General features: G+C 46.1%; 1 protein-coding gene across 1 annotated transcript in view; it reads left to right on the top strand.

Moving 5' to 3' along the window:
• The window catches only part of MYO9A (myosin IXA), a 467,296-nt gene that overhangs the window by 355,296 nt on the left and 92,832 nt on the right, over positions 1–19,168 (top strand). Inside the window, exons 13-14 of the mRNA XM_039491520.1 lie at positions 7,295–7,436; positions 10,354–10,549. Of these exons, the coding sequence (XP_039347454.1) occupies positions 7,295–7,436; positions 10,354–10,549 (338 nt within the window). The remainder of the gene's footprint in view (positions 1–7,294; positions 7,437–10,353; positions 10,550–19,168) is intronic.

Below are 19,168 nucleotides of genomic sequence, written 5' to 3'. Positions count from 1 at the left end.
CTTGCTAAACCGTTCCTTTCATGGACACTAACTTATCCCACTATCAATTTAGCTAGGAGGGTGTACTTCTTAACTAGCCCCTACCCTTCTGGTATTCTGTGAACAGTCATCTGTACTTTCCCACCGTGGGGGCTACATTCTCAAGCATATAACTTTAAATACAACAACTACTTTCAGCCTATCTATTTTAATATAGGCTACATCAAATATCAAGCAGTCTTACAGCTGCCAATATCAGCACATAACACAAAATTTACAAAAATCTAATAAGGCTAACAAAAGCACTTTACATAAAGGTACTAGGGTCACATAAATTCAAAGCCATTCTTCCAAATTACCTAAATTTATGCCTAGTAACCTACAACTCCCCGCTTTGAGAATACTCAACAAACCTTTTGGCGGAGTTTTCTCAAACGTTAAAAACAAAAAGCTATCAAGCTCTAAAAAGCTGGGGTAATTAATTCCACATTCATCCTCCCAATGAACCCGGCAGGATTCGGTATGAGAGAGCCCTCACCCACCCTAACCGGTCCCCATGCTGGGGAGGAGCACTGCAAATATTTACATTTCCACCCAGACAGTGTCCAGGTATGTCTCTACAACCCCAAATCAGATGGTACTCCTAATGTATCTGTAAGGGCAGTGGGCCATCCTGGTGCTTAAAATCACTCCGAATGGCCATCCGCTGGTCATTCAGGATTTCAAACGTACTAGCTCCCACTGCAATGCTTTCTTAGCCTCAGTAATAGCCCATACCATCTCTGCCAGTAGCCTTTGGATCCTAAAACTAATGGCGGAAATGACATGTAACTCACCAACTCCAGTCTGTACTTGAATTAGCGAAGCTCCAACAATAGGAAACTAAATAAGGGCAATATCATTTACAATCCAATTAGGGAGGGCAATACATGCTAAAAAAAAAATTTCTCCAGAACACAGGGCGCAGCCTGTAAAATAAACCCCAAAATCCAATCAATACCACATTTCTCAGCAGGAGTCCCAAATTTCTTCCTGCCAGTGTACAATTCTTTGTTTCTTCACCAGGGTCAATTCTCAATGTCCTTTTTGGTCAGGAATTCCTGGACTTTGGCAATGTCAATGATGTGAGTGTTTTTTCTTCTTTTCCACCACCGTCGTGGTTCAGCTTCTACGGGGGATATTACCAGGACATCATCCTGTAGTGGTTTTGCTTCTTTCAAAAAAAATTCAATGACACAATGGGGGCTGCTAATGGACAAGGGAGAGGTTAACCAGCACGTCACCTTGTCCTTTTTTCCTGCTGTCCAAAAGCACAGTAGAGCTAGAAAAGGAAATAGGCCAATCATCAGTAGGCAAATTCTTCTGATGTGGAGGGGTCTTTTTGCAGTGAGAATCATGGGTCCAAGCAGTCAGTCTCCTGGTTCCAAGACTCCTGGTTCCAGGGCTGCTAGGATCTTTGGGCAGCTCTTCCATACCTGTGAGAAGAGACAGCTAACACATTCCGTTAGTGCCTGGCAGGGTTTTGCAGCTCTCAGTAGCTTTTTTGGGCCCAGTCAAGCCCCCCTTTGTCTAGGCTGTCCGCCAAGTCTTAGCTGTGAGCAATGTGTCCTTGACCGGGGCCAGAAAAGAATGAGCTGTCTTCGGTTAACTCATTCTGTTCTTTTTCCTTCACTGCTTGGCTTCTTTTAATCTGTGCATCCTGTGTCAAAACACCCAGCTGTTGCTGCTCATACCGGAGAAGCATAACGGTTTTCCCGGCACTGTCCCAGGCTCAGACCAGCCAGCGTAGGACGCCTTCTCCAGGCTCCTGCCAAAACAACTTACTTGCTTGTAGGTCCGAACGACCTCCGGGGCCACGGCACGAGCCTCTGCCTGCGCCGTGCATTCCAACGTCTTCCCGTCCAGGGTTCGCTTCCAGCGGAGCACCTCCTCGTCCTGTGCCCAAAGGGCGGTTAGGAGGAGCCTCCCCAGCTCCCCCTCTTTTCTTAATAAGTGAGTCAGTGCAGCAGGGGAAATCTTTTCCCCCTGTCGGTTCATGATGTGCAATAAAAGCTTCTGTGTTATCTTTTCTTCAGCTGATACAGCGGTACTCATAACTTAGCCAGCCGTTTTCCTGTGAGCTCAAACACCTGTGAGCTCAAACGCGCCTCTCTCGGAGGGCCGCCTGGGGGCTTCTCCAGCACTCCCCGCCGCGACTTGTAGCCGCTCTCCTCTGGGCTCAGGTGCGCCTCTCTTTTCGGACGCCCTGCGGCTTATAGCCGCTCACCTCTGAGCTCAGGTGCGCCTCTCCTTTCGGACGCCTGGGGGCTTCTCCAGCACTCCCCGCCGCGACTTATAGCCGCTCACCTCTGAGCTCAGGTGCGCCTCTCCTTTCGGACGCCTGGGGGCTTCTCCAGCACTCCCCGCCGCGACTTATAGCCACTCTCCTCTGCATGGGTCAGGCCACCGACACTATCATCATTCGATTCGAATCACGTCGGGGTCACCATTTGTTGCATCTCAGTGCTTCTCAAGCGGGTATGGACAGAGCCCAACAATCAATGTGATTGGTAGCAAAGTCATTTATTTCTCTCCAGCATGCTCTTATATACAATTATGGCAGGCAATCAAGCAATTGCTAATTGGTTAATAAAATACACACAGGCACAGCTATAACTTCATTGGGTAATTGTCATCCTGTACAACTTTCTGATTTATTATCCTGTTTACTGCCTACTGGCAGATGAGAACCAGCCCAAGGCCAGCATCTCACTACACAGCTCACAGCCTAATTAGCCCGTCCTTGAAGCCTACATGCCTTAGCTTCCCACACTCCCATCTGCCAAGTTAGCAATACATTCCCACATATGAGTACCTATATGTACATCCTCCCCCCTGCTCCCTTGTCGTCCAGTCCGTCAATGAGAGGGAACGCCATGGCCAGCAGGCACCAGCCCCTAAATCGAAGGAGTCTAGGCGAATGGACTTACTGGGCCGTAAGGTGTACTCGGCAGGGGCCCTGCAACTCCGTGTAGCAAACCAGCAAGCCCTGCTTAGCCGCTACAATTACAACACCTGGGTGGCAGTGGGCAAATTTACGGAGTTGGTTCCTCAGGACTCCCGTCAAGAGTTTTCTGCCCTCCTGGAAGAAGGGAAGAAAGTGGCGAGAACTTCCCTCCAGGCCTCATTGGATGCAGTTGACTCCGCTGCCGGGATTCTGGCCTCGGGTGTTGCCATGAGGTGCATTTCATGGCTCCAGGTGTCGGGCCTTCCCCCGGAGCTGCAGCATACTATACAGGACTTGCCCTTCGATGGCAAAGGCCTGTTCTCCAAAAAAAACTTACCCTAGGCTGCAAAGCCTAAAGGACAGCAGGGTCACTATGCGCTCTCTCGGCATGCACACACCGGTGACTCAGCACCGACCTTTCCGTCCCCAGCCTCACCACCCTTACCCTGCGCCTAGACAAAGACAGGACTTTGCCAGCAGACGTGGCCGAGGCGGTCGTAGGCATCAGTCAGGACCCCAAGGGGGCCAAAATCAGGGTCCCTCTAAACCACCACCGGGGCCACAGCCTAAATTTTGAAGGCACGCCCGAGGACGGCGTACCAGTTATTACCCAGGATACGTTACCTCCAGTTTATTTTGCCCCCCACCTCCCATCCTCGTCCCTCTTCAGGGACCCCTCTCATGAGCAATTCCTCTTGCAAGAGGTGCGGATGCTCCTCGCCATCGGAGCTATAGAAGAGGTACCAAAGGACGAAAGGGGCAAGGGGTTCTACTCCCGCTATTTCCTAATCCCCAAGGTGAAGGGAAGTCTCAGGCCTATCCTAGACCTGCGGGAACTCAACAAGTTCATGATAAAGCTGAAGTTCCGCAGGGTATCCCTGGGGACCATCATCCCATCCCTGGATCCCGGAGACTGGTATGCCGCCCTCGATATGAAGGACACGTATTTTCACGTCGCCATTTATCCTGCACACAGAAGGTACCTCTGGTTTGTGGCCAACCGTCAACATTTCCAGTTTACGGTCCTTCCGTTTGGCCTCTCTACAGCCCCAAGAGTATTCACAAAGTGCATGGCTGTAGTCGCCGCCTCCCTCCGCCGCTGTCGGATACACGTTTTTCCGTATCTAGACGATTGGCTAATTCGAGGGACCCCCGAGGCCCAAGTTACCTGTCATGTGGGCATCGTCAAGGACCTATTCCTGCGTCTAGGCCTGATGATCAATATAGAGAAATCCACTCTGATTCCCACACACAGAATAGAATTCATTGGGGCCATCCTGGACTCCAATCTCGCCAGAGCCTGCTTACCTCAGCCTCGGCTTCAGGCGATGGTAACAATTATACAAGGTCTACGGAACTTCCCGTCAACTTCGGCTCGCACTTGCCTAGGTCTCCTGGGTCACATGGCTGCCTGCACGTTCGTAACCAAACATACCAGGCTTCGCCTCCATCCACTCCAATCGTGGCTCACCTCGCTGTACCACCTGGGCAGAGACAGCATAGACATGATCGTCACGATCCCCCCGAGCATCCTACACTCCCTCGACTGGTGGTTGACGCCCTCCCTGGTGTGTGCAGGGATGCCGTTCCCTCCGCCTCACCCCTCGGTGTCCCTGACGACGGACGCCTCATCTCTCGGCTGGGGTGCTCACCTTGGTCAGTTTCGCACTCAGGGCCTTTGGTCAGCTCAAGAGCTGGCCTTGCACATCAATGTCAGAGAGCTGAGAGCAGTCCGCCTTGCGTGTCAGGCGTTTCAGCAGCACCTACAAGGCCGTTGTGTCTCAGTGTTCACAGACAGCACAACGGCCATGTATTACTTAAACAAGCAGGGAGGAGCATGGTCTTCCCCTCTTTGCAGGAAGCTATCTAGCTTTGTGACTTCTGCATAGCCCAATCGATAGACCTGGTAGCGTCCTTTCTCCCAGGCATCCGGAACACTCTGGCGGATCGCCTCAGCAGATCCTTCCTGTCTCACGAGTGGTCGATTCGTCCGGACGTTATCCATTCCATATATTCCACAGTATACGGTGGACCCACCGTATACTGTGTCAAGGTGCAGTTGTGACCACGTCCGGCCTTCCTCCCTAAGGTGGTGTCAGCCTTTCATATCAACCAGGATATCTTCCTTCCGGTCTTCTTTCCGAAGCCACACTCATCGCGAAGAGAGCAACAATTGCACTCCCTAAACGTCCGTAGGGCGCTCGCATTTTATATCGAGCGGACAAAGCCCTTTTGTAAAACGCCCCAACTCTTCGTCGCAGTGGCAGACCGAACGAAGGGCCTATCTGTCTCCTCCCAGAGGATTTCATCTTGGGTGACGTCGTGCATCCTCACCTCCTGTGTCTTAGCCCATGTTCCATTGAGCCACCTCACTGCACATTCCACCAGGGCTCAGGCTTCTTCTGCTGCCTTCCTGGCTCACGTTCGCATCCAGGAGATATGTCATGCAGCTACCTGGTCCTCGGTCCACACCTTTGCCTCACATTATGCACTGGTCCAACAGTCCAAAGATGATGCAGCCTTTGGCTCAGCAGTTTTGCATTCTGCAACATCTCACTCCAACCCCACCGCCTAGGTAAGGCTTGGGAATCACCTAATTGGAATCAATATGAGCAAGCACTCGAAGAAGAAAGGACGGTTACTCACCTTTGTAACTGTTGTTCTTCGAGATGTGTTGCTCATATCCATTCCAAACCCGCCCTCCTTCCCCACTGTCGGAGTAGCCGGCAAGAAGGAACTGAGGGGCAGATGGGTCGGCAGGGGTATATATCCGGTGCCATAGCGGCGCCACTCCAGGGGGCGCCCAGCCGACCCATCGAGTGTTGCTAGGGTAAAAATCTTCTGACGAACGTGCACGCGACGCGCGCACACCTAATTGGAATGGATATGAGCAACACATCTCGAAGAACAACAGTTACAAAGGTGAGTAACTGTTCTTTACTTTGGCTCAACTTCCCAGGTAGACAAGCTCTCAAACTTGTTGGAATTTTGGCCTAAATCCTCTGAATTTAATTTTCTAGGCTCATGGGCAAGAAGTCTCCAGTAGGATCCACTGGCAAAGTTCCTCCTTAATATTTCTGTTGGTGGCAGGTGGGGAGGGTTTATTCCCTTCTCTAGAATAAGACACAAGCCTGCTCTCAAACCTGGTGGATCCCTAGTAACCTACAGTGGGCTCCCCAGCACCAGGGCAGTGCAGCTCCATTGCATCTGTGCTTTCAGGGACCTCCCCCAACCCTCTTTTCCCAATGACCCTAGGGAGTCCTGCAGTAAAAGTGAATACAGCAGTAGGCTTGTATTAACTTTTTCCAAGGACTTTCTCCAGAGCCTCAGGAGGGGATGAAGGGTTTCCCAGCCTGCCGAGTCTCCGCAGCCTCTTTCAGAATGGAACCCCAGACCCACAGAGCACCGCCAGAGGCCCCAAAAAGTTGGGGAGACAGTACTGCAAAGACAAATGATTCCCTCCACGTAAGAAGTGAAAGATCTGCCTGCTGAGAGTTCCCCCATGCAGAGATATGGAGGAGAGCAGTCCAGGGCAGTATTTTTTTTAACCACAGATTAATTTGAATGTTATTTTTTTAAGAGAGAGAATTTTAATTCAGTTTTTGATAAAGCTTTAAGATATGGACAAAGGCCCTTTCAACTGCAAGCAATTAATACATAAAGTTCAAGGGGCAGTGAATTGATATTTTGCTGTGAAAAAACCATGGGCTTGATTCTTCTGTCCATTTATACTAGTGTACATCAGGAGTAATGTCACTGAAATCAATAATATTGATGTGGGTGAAATAGGGCCATGTGATTTTATTTACACACCTCTGTGAACTTTTTTAAAAATGCCCTCTTACTGAGACCTGTAAAAAAAACTTAAATACTGAAGTTATGTATGCAGTTAAAATAGTCCATTTCTAGATGGGTGAATATGCCATATATTTGTGTGCTGTGCATTTTGAGTCACAAGGCTGAAGACAAATATAGCTGACCTCTAGATAACTGTAAGTATTTAAATAATCATGCTACTATGAATATATTATTACAAATAGTTATGTATATCACTACACTTTTGCAATTGGTTCATTCTAGACCCAGTTAGCTGTACTAGATATCTGCAGTTGGAAGCTTCATCAAATGTATATAGTATGTATTTATATACAGGTGTATGTTAGCATACATATATTGCCAAATGCAGCTCAGTAGTGGGTATAATATCTGTAAGCACAGAAAAGAGAAAAGCAGAATGTTCCCTATTACAGTTTATGGTCTGTCAACAAGGGGGTGTTGTTTTTTTCTTTGACTTCACAGCTGCCTTAATTTTTTCCCCTTTTTATCCAGTTTTCCACAAGCCACAAACCAAACACTACTGGACAAGTTTAAGCGTCAGCATGAGGGGAATTCTTACATTGAATTTCCAGCCGTGATGGAGCCGGCTTTTATCATAAATCACTATGCTGGAAAAGTGAAATACGGAGTGAAGGTCAGTCACAACAGCTGTTCACTAGCACTTATGTCAGTTAAAATGCATTCTAGCTATAACTGGGTACCCGTTACCCAAGACTGCAGCATGAACGAGTAAAAATTAACTCTGTTTTATTGTCTGCTAGAGTTCAGATAAGATTTTTTGTATGGCAGCAGTGGTCTGAATGTAAAACCACGGCATGTTGCTGCACTAGGTGTCGGTGTGAAGGAGGTAGGCACAAGTAGGGAATATCAGGCATGGGTGCCAACTTCAAGGCAGACTGTCAGGAAATAAGGCACAAACCCCAGATTGGTTGTGTGTTCTATAATTAGATTTCACCAACCAAGTAACAAGCATGAACTCCTCAGACACTGTAACAGCCTTACCATGGAATCGCAGACAGTCCCCTAGGCTAGGGCATTCTGGCCTAACCTTACCACCCCAGGCAAGCCTGCCTCTGTGATTAGAGGGTCCCTTACACCAAAAATCACAATATTCAGGTTACTCCCAGTCCTAAAGGAGTCACTTGCCCCAGGTAAATTGTACCTAGGGTTGCCAACCCTCCAGGATTGCCCTGGAGTCTCCAGGAATTGAAGATTAAACGTTAATTAAAGATTTTCATGTGATGAAACCTCCCAGGAATACATCCAACCAAAATTGGCAACCCTCATTGTTCCTTTGATCTCTCACTGGAGACAACACTTGTAGCCAGTCCTTTAATAAACTAGCTAACGATTTATTAACTAGGAAAAGGAAATAAGAGTTCTTCATGAGCTTAAAGCAGGTAACACCCACAAATGAGTTTCAGCCTTAGATTAAAAAAGATAATAGAAACTTCAGTAATAAGCAAACTCCATATGTCCTGTAGGCTAACCCAGGCAAAACAGCTCAGGGGTGGGAGGGCAGGCTTTTGCCTAGTGATTCTGACCCCTTTAGAGTCCAAGCAGCAAGAAGAACCCAGTTTCTCCTTGACAGGGGTTTTTATGCCCTTCTCCCTAGAGCCCAAGCTGATGGGAGGAGTTCGTGTGCAGGTCTCTTCTTCCTGGAGGGGGTGAAGAATTCAGTTAACAAAGTCTTTGGTTTTTTTTAATGTCTCACCATGGCTCATTTGGTTTCAAAGATTTTGTCGTTAGGCAGGACCCAACATCTTTTGTAGGAAGCCAGCATTTGAATTAGAGAAGGCTTCTTTCCTGTTTGATGAATAGTCACAGTCGTTTACAATGCCTTATAACATGGGGTACAGATAAGGGAGACTAATGCATGCAGAATCCTACAAATTATTCATAAAGTCTAAACATCAAACACATCCTTACAACTCTAATATCTAGCTCAACAATACTAACATACGGGTGAGCGAGACTGGTTTCCAGCTGTGCATTTTGTCAGTGTTCAGTGAGGCCTGGGGCCTTGGCATGAGCTGGCACCTGGTCTGCCAGCATTACAGGAGGCAAAGGATTCATACAGTTCATTGTGGATGAAAGTGTAAAGTTTCAAACAATGTTTTTAATAAATTTAAAATGACAATAATCAGAACCTTTTAAACATAAGCATAGCCCAACAGAGCAGCCACACCTTCTTTCTGTATGGTCGCCTTCCTTGTAGTGCTGCTTCCCACCCATACTCTTGGTTGTCTTCCATTTTGTGTCATGGGTAGCTTTCCATTCCAAACATGCAAGGACTCACATACATGCTTAGCTGTACACACTATCTTTCACTGGGGCCTAAGATTGCACATTCAACAGGATTACCCAGTGCATAAAACTAAGCAGGTGCGTAAATCTTCACAGATTTGGGGCCGTAGATTGTAAATTCTTTGGGACAATAACTGGGATTTGTATTTTTCTGTATGGTGCCCACCTTGCTTAGCATCACATACATCAGCAGTTCTAAACCTTTTCCGTACTGAGACTCTCATCCTAGTGAGCCAGGATCCCTCCCCCGTTAGTAACTGGTAACCTGTTCACTAGCCCCCCAGGTTGAGAACTCTTGGAATAGATGATAATATTCAAAGTTGCCTTACAGTATTATGGCACTGCAAGGGAAATTCCTTTGAATTCTTGCAAAGAAACCCAGGTATACAGTGCAGTGTGGATGCTGAAGCATGGACTTGGATACACTGAGTCCACAAGCCCAGATCCCACAGACCCGCGCTTATTGTATACTGCAGACATACCCACAGACAGCCTTTGAAACACCAAAAGATACAACTTGCAATATGTTTCTTGTTGCAACCTCCTCTCCAAGTTCCTTGTCTAAAGCTCTAAATTGATAGCTGCCAAGTTAAAATAATTATTCTGCTGGAGCAATGCCTTGTAAACTTAGTTAACTGACACAAACTCCATGCAAACTGAGTGCCTGTATGTAGAATTAACTTGAATTTGCATGGTATCACCAGAGTTTGGGGGTCATGGTTTCTCCAGATTACAGATAGTATATTGTTTATGGCTCATATACTAGCAATACGAGACCAAATGTATTTTCTTTGCCTTTAGTCATTTTAATATTAAATAACTACGACTGGGATTTTCACAGGTGTCTAAGGGAGTTAGGAGTCCACGACGCTCGCTGAGGCATGTTTAAAAATCTCATGCTAATTATTTTAAACTTGACCCCATTGACATACATGTCACTAAAAGTATTGGTCCAGATCCTTCTGACTGCTGTTTGGCACCTGGCCCAGCTCATGTGGGAGACTACGTAGGTGCTATAGTGTTTAACAATGTACCAAAAAATCACATTAAAGAGTATTAAGTTTGTGGAGTCAAGCACCAGCTTTTAAAATGTCTGTTTTATTAGAAGTGTGTTGGACTGAGAATTTTCATTAAATTGTCTTGCTTTTGAAAGCTGTCACATGCAGAAGAACAGTGAGGACAGTATAAATAAAAGTTGTCATATTACAAGAATAGTCAAGCCCTCCTTTTTTCTTTCTCGCTAGGATTTCCGGGAGAAAAACACAGATCATATGCGGCCAGACATTGTAGCTCTCCTAAGAAGCAGCAAGAACGCCTTTATCTGTGGGATGATAGGGATTGATCCAGTGGCTGTGTTCCGCTGGGCAGTCCTCAGAGCTTTTTTCAGGGCTATGGTTGGTTTTAGGGAGGCTGGAAAACGATACACTGAGAAGAAAACTGGTGAGTAACAGATATTGGGATCCCACCTCTGTACATCTTTGAATCTTAACTATATATAATAAATACATACACAGTATGTCCCTGACATCTGAGTTCAGTATGATTAAAATGTTATTGTATCTAATTTACACATATGCTCCTCTTCCTAATAATGTGTCCAAAAACTGGTGAATTGAATGGCTAGATTTCCGAGTAAAGAAAAGTGTGGTACTTTACATGTTGAATAACAAATGCAATGGACCCTTAGCAATTTATGATGAAGGATTTTCATTCTGATTTTGTTTTACCTTTTCTGTAGGATTCATTTTTATGGAAATGTGCATGATTTAAATGGAAGCTTAAAATTATGAAGCAAAAAAGGGAATACTTTGATTCTTTAACTCATATTTCTTTCACTGTTAACATAAAGTCTGAAAACACAGAAAATAGGATTCTGCTCTGTAATTTTTCAGACTGTTCACCCTTTAAGCCGAAAGAGAGATTGTTCTCCTGTCTAGCACAAATTCATAGCTGTGCGGTCAGCTAGAACGACCTACCCTCCCTCATGTAGAACAGGGAGGGCAGTAAATTAAATGAAAGTAATGGTGCATCATCATGCTGTGGCAGGCAATACTTGGCTGTGCTTGTAGAGCATTTCTCTGCATAAAGCTATTCCTGAATGACAGGTACAAGCTATTACTATTAATTTCTGGGCACAAGAGGACTTGAAATTCACAACAAAGCTAGAACATCAGCAGGGAAATATCAGTACAAAGTTAAAATTAAGCATTGAAATAATTCTGATGATTTCAGGCTTGAAATGTTAATAGATTTGCATTAATAGAGTGAACGAATCAAGGAAAAATCATATAATTATGAGAATCTACCTGTTTAGAATAAGTGTCTCTGCTCAGTGAGAATAACATCAGACCCTTGGATCAAATCCCAAGAATAACAAGAAACAAAACCAGCCTTCAGCTGTTCAGAAGAGTGAGGAAAAGCCAGCCCTAGACAGAATAATTGGAAAGACACTTCTGACAAATGAACCTCAGACTTTTCTTATATAGCAGTACAAGGTTGAGATTGTGAAAGGTCCTTGATGACCATTGTAATGCTGAGAGGTAGAGGGGAGAGAAGTTTTACTTGTAAAGCTCCCATCCTGCATTGCATGAGAGCAGCAGTTTTCTTGAGACCTTATGCCTAGGGGACGGGGGAAAAAATCCCTAGAAATCTAGTTCTTTGAAGAAATGTTCCTGCCTTTCCCTCATATGTTGTGGGGTGTGGTTTGTTGTTTCTTTTTTAAATCTTGCTGATTCACGAATCCCAGCTGGATAGCTGGCTGGGCTATAGAGTGCTCTCCAAGGAAGAAAAATAATAAAAATGCAAACTCTCTGGCAGCAAGAGCTATTGCTAAACCTGCCCTGCTAATTTCAAGCCCTGCTTCACCCTCTGTCTTCTGTAGACACATATGCCATGTTAGTGTCCCTAGCAGTTAGCTTTCTGATTTCTCACTTTTTAGATTGGATCAGCAACTGACTAAAATTAGACATATCAAAGAAAATCTGTGAGGTTTTCAGACAATTCTGGGATTTTTATTTTTTTTTCTTATGTCAGGTCTAATTAGTATATGGTTTCAGTTGAAACAGCTTCTTAACCTCTTTCAGGATACAGTCCTATAGTCCAATCTGTCTTGTGCCCTTTGCATGACCACTCAAAAATGTCTCACTCCATTTTGTTTTGTGCCTTGTAACATTTATTCTTCAGATAAAATAATTCCACTGATATCAAGAAGACAGTGTGAGCCTTAAACTCCTTGAGTGCCCAAAATCGTTTGCGTCTTAATTTTTCCAAGGGACACATTTTAAAAATGTTATCAAATAATGACTGAAGTAGTTTGAGAAATAATGACGACAAACGTGCCAACTTTAGGAAAGCAGAACTAAAGAAAGAGTTCACCTAAAGCCAGATTATTTCCAGTATTAACAGTAAAATGCGGTTTAAAGCATCTGTGTGGAGGAAATGTCACAATCCATTATCTTATCATACATATGTAGTCAATAAGTTATCCAGTATACGCTAGCATTGCTATCACCTATTACATAGGGTAGCAAAGAACTTTCACATGGCAGCAGAAGCAGCACCAGTCATTCAGTTTAAATTGCGTAGATGGTTAGTATGAAGAATAAATGATAATGTGGGCTAGTGCATTTTACATTTGTATTCATTTTTTTGGAGTTACATTATTTAGGTATAAAGAACAGGAGTACTTGTGGCACCTTAGAGACTAACAAATTTATTTGAGCATAAGCTTTCGTGGGCTACAGCCCACTTCTTCGGATGCATGGAATGGAACATATATTGAGGAGATATGTATACACATACAGAGAGCATGAAAAGGTGGGAGTTGTCTTACCAACTCTGAGAGGTCAATTAAGTAAGGAAAAAAACCTTTTGAAGTGATAATCAAGATAGCCCAGTACAGACAGTTTGATAAGAAGTGTGAGGTTCCTGGGTTCACCCTTGCAACAAAGCCTGATGCCAACTCTGTCCACATATCTATTCAAGTGACATCATAGGACCTAATCACATCAGCCATACCATCAGGGGCTCATTCACCTGCACATCTACCAATGTGATATATGCCATCATGTGCCAGCAATGCCCCTCTGCCATGTACATTGGCCAAACTGGACAGTCTCTACGCAAAAAAAGTAATGTCCACAAGTCTGACATCAGGAATCATAACACTCAAAAACCAGTATGAGAACACTTTAACCCAGGGGCGGGCAAACTTTTTGGCCTGAGGGCCGCATCGGGTTTCGTAAATTGTATGGAGGGCCGGTTAGGGGAGGGGGTCATGGCCCAGCCCCCACCTCCTATCTACCACCCCCCCCCCCCCCGGCCAGGACTCCTGCCCCATCCAACTGCCCCATTCCCTGATGGTCCCTCTGGGACCCCTGCCCCATCCACACACACCTGCTCCCTGTCCCCTGACTGCCCCTGGGCCCCTGCCGCCCCATCCAACCCCTCCTCTCATTCCTGACGGCCCTCCCGGGACCCCTGCCCCATCCACACCCCTTCTCCCTGTCCCCGACTGCTCCCAGAACCCCTGCCCCTCACTGCCCCTGCCACCCCATCCAACCCCCTCCTTCCTGACTATCCCCGGGACCCCTGCCCCCATTCAACCCCTGTTCCCCAACCCCTATCCACACCCCCGCCCCTGACCACCACCCGGACTCTCCTGCCCTCTATCCAACCCACCCTGCTCCCTGCCTCCTTACCGTGCTGCCTGGCGCACCAGTGGCTGGCAGTGTTACAGCCGCGCCACCCGGCTGGGCAGGACATGCCACCACCGCCACCGCGCAGCTCAGAGCACTGGGTCAGGCCGGGCTCTGCAGCTGCACTGCCCAAGGAGCTCCCAGCAGAGCCTTGTGCCAGCTCCGGCAGTGGAGCGGCGAGCGAGCTGAGGCTGTGGGCGAGGGGAACAGTGTGGGAGGGCGGGCGGCGTCTCGGGCTAGAAGCTCGGGGCTCAGCAGGACGGTCCTGCTGGTCGGATGTGGCCTGCAGGCCATAGTTTGCCCACCCCTGTTCTACACTCACTTGCTATCTTGCGTTTCTTCGGTGCTGCCATTTCTGGTGACTCGTGGTAACTATTTTTCTTTGCTTAATTTTGTTTAGTGGAGAAGCACCTTTTCTGTGACTGGCTCCATCTAGTGTTGAAACTGAGAAGTGCAACAGAGTTGAGCTCAAGCGCCATGTGCGGGCCATATTCAATTATATTTTCAGAATTTGCTGCGGGCCAATAAAAACTGACCCGCGGGCCGCAGTTTGGACACCCCTGCTTTAACCTGTCTGGTCATTCAATGACAGACCTGCTGGTGGCAATTTTGCAACAGAAAAGCTTCAAAAACAGACTCCAATGAGAAACTGCTGAGCTGGAATTGATATGCAAACTAGATACAATCACCTTAGGTTTGAATAGGGACTGGGAATGGCTGAGCCATTACAAACATTGAATCTATCTGCCCTTGTAAGTATTCTCACACTTCTTATCAACCTGTCTGTACTGGGCTATCTTGATTATCACTTCAAAAGTTTTTTTTCCTTACTTAATTGGCCTCTCAGAGTTGGTAAGACAACTCCCACCTTTTCATGCTCTCTGTATGTGTATATATATCTCCTCAATATATGTTCCATTCCATGCATCCGAAGAAGTGGGCTGTAGCCCATGAAAGCTTATGCTCCAATAAATGTGTTAGTCTCTAAGGTACTACAAGTACTCCTGTTCTTTTTGCGGATACAGACTAACACAGCTGCTTCTCTGAAACCTGTCATCATTTAGGTATGTAACTATTGCTAATAGAAAAATATATTGCGAATAGGTACAGCATGTTATGGGACCCTGATCTCAGCTGGGGCCTATAGGCAGTGTCCTAATATGAAGTGATGCTACGGTTAAACTGTAGTGTCAATGTTCTTTCCTGGGGAAGGAGTGGTTGCCTGGTATCGTTGTGCCCATTGTTACAATTGCTAACACTAGGAGCTAATTAATGTCTTTCCCTCCATATGTGAAGTAAATCTCCCTTTGCCAAGAATACTTTTATGCATAGAAGTTTACTTTTCTAAAAACAAAGTTCTGTTTTTCTCTTTTTTTAAAATTAACTTCTAAAAATTATTCCAGTATAGAGCATGTCAGTGGCATGTGTCTGTTATGGTGGCCACTTAACATCCTTAGAGTGATAGACTAGATAAGCTTTGTGGCTGCCACTTTGAGAACACACTAGTGTGGTCCCTAGGGACTGATTTACATGATGGTACGGATATTGAAAGCTTTTGTAACTAGCACTCTAGATTTCCCATTCTTCCTTAATGATGATCCACTGTGCCCACCTCCCATTCAGTTATCCAAACTCTAGCTACAGTTTGGCTTGAACTTCTCCATAACCCAGTCGGTGTCTCAAAAAAGTATCCCAAATGGCATTGTGTGTTAGAACAGGTATAACTGCATGTCTAGCATGGGGTACTGGCTTATATATTTGATATCTTAGTTTTGTACATTAGTCCCCAGAAGACGGAGAACTTTGTTTTGAGACATACTTGATTAGCGGATGCTGGTGCCTATCGACTGCTATGTGACATAACACACAATTATCACAATCTGATAATCTAATGAACATACACCTCTACTCCGATATAACGCTGTCCTTGGGAGCCAAAAAATCTTACCACGTTATAGGTGAAACTGCGCTATATCAAACTTGCTTTGATCCGCCGGAGTGCGCAGCGCCCCCGCCGAGCGCTGCTTTACCGCGTTATATCCGAATTCGTGTTATATTGGGTCGCGTTATATTGGGGTAGAGATGTACTTACAGCAACTGTTCTCTGGGAATTGTTCAAGGAGCCACTCAAATTTTAGGCCCTAAAGCAGGGGCGGGCAAACTTTTTGGCCTGAGGGCCGCATCGGGTTTCGTAAATTGTATGGAGGGCCGGTTAGGGGAGGGGGTCATGGCCCAGCCCCCACCTCCTATCTACCACCACCCCCCCCCGGCCAGGACTCCTGCCCCATCCAACTGCCCCATTCCCTGATGGTCCCTCTGGGACCCCTGCCCCATCCACACACACCTGCTCCCTGTCCCCTGACTGCCCCTGGGCCCCTGCCGCCCCATCCAACCCCTCCTCTCATTCCTGACGGCCCTCCCGGGACCCCTGCCCCATCCACACCCCTTCTCCCTGTCCCCGACTGCCCCCAGAACCCCTGCCCCCCACTGCCCCCTGCCACCCCATCCAACCCCCCTCCTTCCTGACTATCCCCCGGGACCCCAGCCCCCAGTCAAACCCCAGTTCCCCCAACCCCTATCCACACCCCGCCCCTGACCACCACCCGGACTCTCCTGCCCTCTATCCAACCCACCCTGCTCCCTGCCTCCTTACCGTGCTGCCTGGCGCACCAGTGGCTGGCAGTGTTACAGCCGCGCCACCCGGCTGGAGCCGGGACATGCCACCACCGCCACCGCGCAGCTCAGAGCACTGGGTCAGGCCGGGCTCTGCAGCTGCACTGCCCAAGGAGCTCCCAGCAGAGCCTTGTGCCAGCTCCGGCAGTGGAGCGGCGGCGAGCTGAGGCTGTGGGCGAGGGGAACAGTGTGGGAGGGCCGGCGGCGTCTCGGGCTAGAAGCTCGGGGGCTCAGCAGGACGGTCCCGCGGGTCGGATGTGGCCTGCAGGCCATAGTTTGCCCACCCCTGTTCTACACTCACTTGCTATCTTGCGTTTCTTCGGTGCTGCCATTTCTGGTGACTCGTGGTAACTATTTTTCTTTGCTTAATTTTGTTTAGTGGAGAAGCACCTTTTCTGTGACTGGCTCCATCTAGTGTTGAAACTGAGAAGTGCAACAGAGTTGAGCTCAAGCGCCATGTGCGGGCCATATTCAATTATATTTTCAGAATTTGCTGCGGGCCAATAAAAACTGACCCGCGGGCCGCAGTTTGGACACCCCTGCCCTAAAGTTTACCTACCTTGATAGTCATCCTATAAAATAGCACATATTTCTAAGGATTGCATATGTTTTGGGTTTTTTTTAACCAAACCTTTCTAGGTTATAATTAGTATGAGCTGAATGCATCTGGTGCAGCTGGAGTTGGAACTCATGGTACAATAAAGATTTGCTTATGCCCCTGCCCCACCCCACACACATACATTAATACCTAATAGCACCCCCACACTAGCGCACATACTGCTCAGTTTTAAACATTGTTAAGAAAGGCTAGGTGTCTTAGGGCTTGTCTACACTTACCGGAGGATCGACGCTGTGGCGATCGATGCATCAGCAGTCGATTTAGTGAGTCTGCTAAATCGACCACTGATCGCTCTCTCGCTGATTCCTGTACTCCACCTGATGGAGAAGAGTAAAGGGAGTCAGCAGAAGAAGCGTCTCCCGTCAACGTCACGTAGTGTGGACCCTGCAGTAAGTAGATCTAAGCTACGTCGATTTAAGTTATGCTATTCACGTAACTCAAATTGCGTAGCTTAGATTGACTTTTCTCTTTGGTGTGGACAAGGCCTTATAAACTCCCTGATAGCCCTCTCTGACCCTGCTGTGATCGATCAGAAGGTACAGTTGCAAAGCAGTTTTAAAGGATGTCTGAAAAAGCTGCATATTTTCTTTGGAGCTTATTTTTTTTTCAGTGTTTTTAGGCCAAAAGTCTATATGCTTTCCTTTTCCCTTTCTGAAGGCCTATTTGAGTTATGCTAGCCATACAAAAATCTCAATCCTATGTGCAGTAGGCTTTCCAAAACCCAGTTTGTTTTTTTTCTTTCCTTCATTCTGTATTTTCCTTTCTTTGTGCCAGTGGTGTCCTGAAGCAGTGTGAACATTTCTGTGCTCTGCTTTCAATAGACTAGTGTTGGATAAATGAATATACTCTTCACTGCTACCTTTAGGAGCTTTTCTTACTGCACTTCTTATATTCTTGTAGTGTAGCTTTTAGTGATGTTGTGTTTATAACTGTGAGATATGTAGAAGCAGAGCAATGTAACTGTCTGAATTTTGTTGGATATGTTTCTCTTCTGGCCCAATAGGTGTTTCTTACAGTGCTGCCAACTCTTTTTAATTTGAAAACTTAGATCAGACTGGGTAAAATATCGATAGTTGAGGGGGGTAGCTCTTTGAATTGCTTGTTTTATAATTGAGCTTTTTCTGTGAGATAACAAGAAACTGAAGTTAAATTCTAAAAGAGAAGCTCACATTTGGGTTTGATTTTCTTGAATCAAAATGAACTTGATTAAAGGCACATTGTCAAGTTTTTAGGAAGCAAATTTGTCTGATTTTTTTGTAATCTGATGGCAAATATCCTCTAGATTAGTGGTTCTCAACCCGTGGCCCAATCAGCACACAGCTGTGGCCCATGTGACACAGAAGGAGTATTGGATGCTGCCCACAATGGTAAATAGGTTGAGAACTACTGCTCTAGATCATTATTATGTTTTATGTGGAATAAATTGAACGCCTCGTTGCTGACAAATTTAAAAAGAAAAGTCTCTGTTTTGAGATGACTTACACAAATCCAGTGATGGAAGCCAGTCATCCACAGCTTCCTCTTTGGTTTTCTCTGTTTTTGAGCAAGTTGGATGTGAACATAGATCCTAACTCTGATAAAGGATTTATGTGTCTGACTTTATGCTCTCATGCTCCCTCTGATGGCTCTGCAATAGCATTCAACTAACAAGCACTATTCCCAGTGCTGTGCCCATTGCTGCTGACATAAATGATGATGCTGGTTTACAAGCAGTGAAGCAAGCAAAAGAAAGCCATGCTGACTTTTGTTGAATTAGCAATGTTATAAACCAAAAAAGAAGAAAATGAATGTTTGCTGAATAGAAAAAGGCAAAAATGGTGGTAAAAAAAAATTGGTCTTCAGGCTTCCAAATGGGCAGTACAAAAATGATGTTACTAACATTAGAAAAACAATAATTGACAGTGTTCCTCTAAAGTGTTCAGATCACTCTTTGCTGATAGTGTAAAGCATCAGCCTTGAATGCTAGGCTTAATATATCATGCTGACATAAGGTAAACTTCAGTGCCTCATTACTCCTCAAATGAAGCATGACATGTCCCACAGTAATTCCCTTTTAGATGGTAACTGGAA

The sequence above is a fragment of the Mauremys reevesii genome, linkage group 10 (assembly GCF_016161935.1).
Source record: "Mauremys reevesii isolate NIE-2019 linkage group 10, ASM1616193v1, whole genome shotgun sequence".
Lineage (NCBI taxonomy): Eukaryota > Metazoa > Chordata > Testudines > Geoemydidae > Mauremys > Mauremys reevesii.
This window is presented reverse-complemented; position numbering and strand designations above follow the sequence as displayed.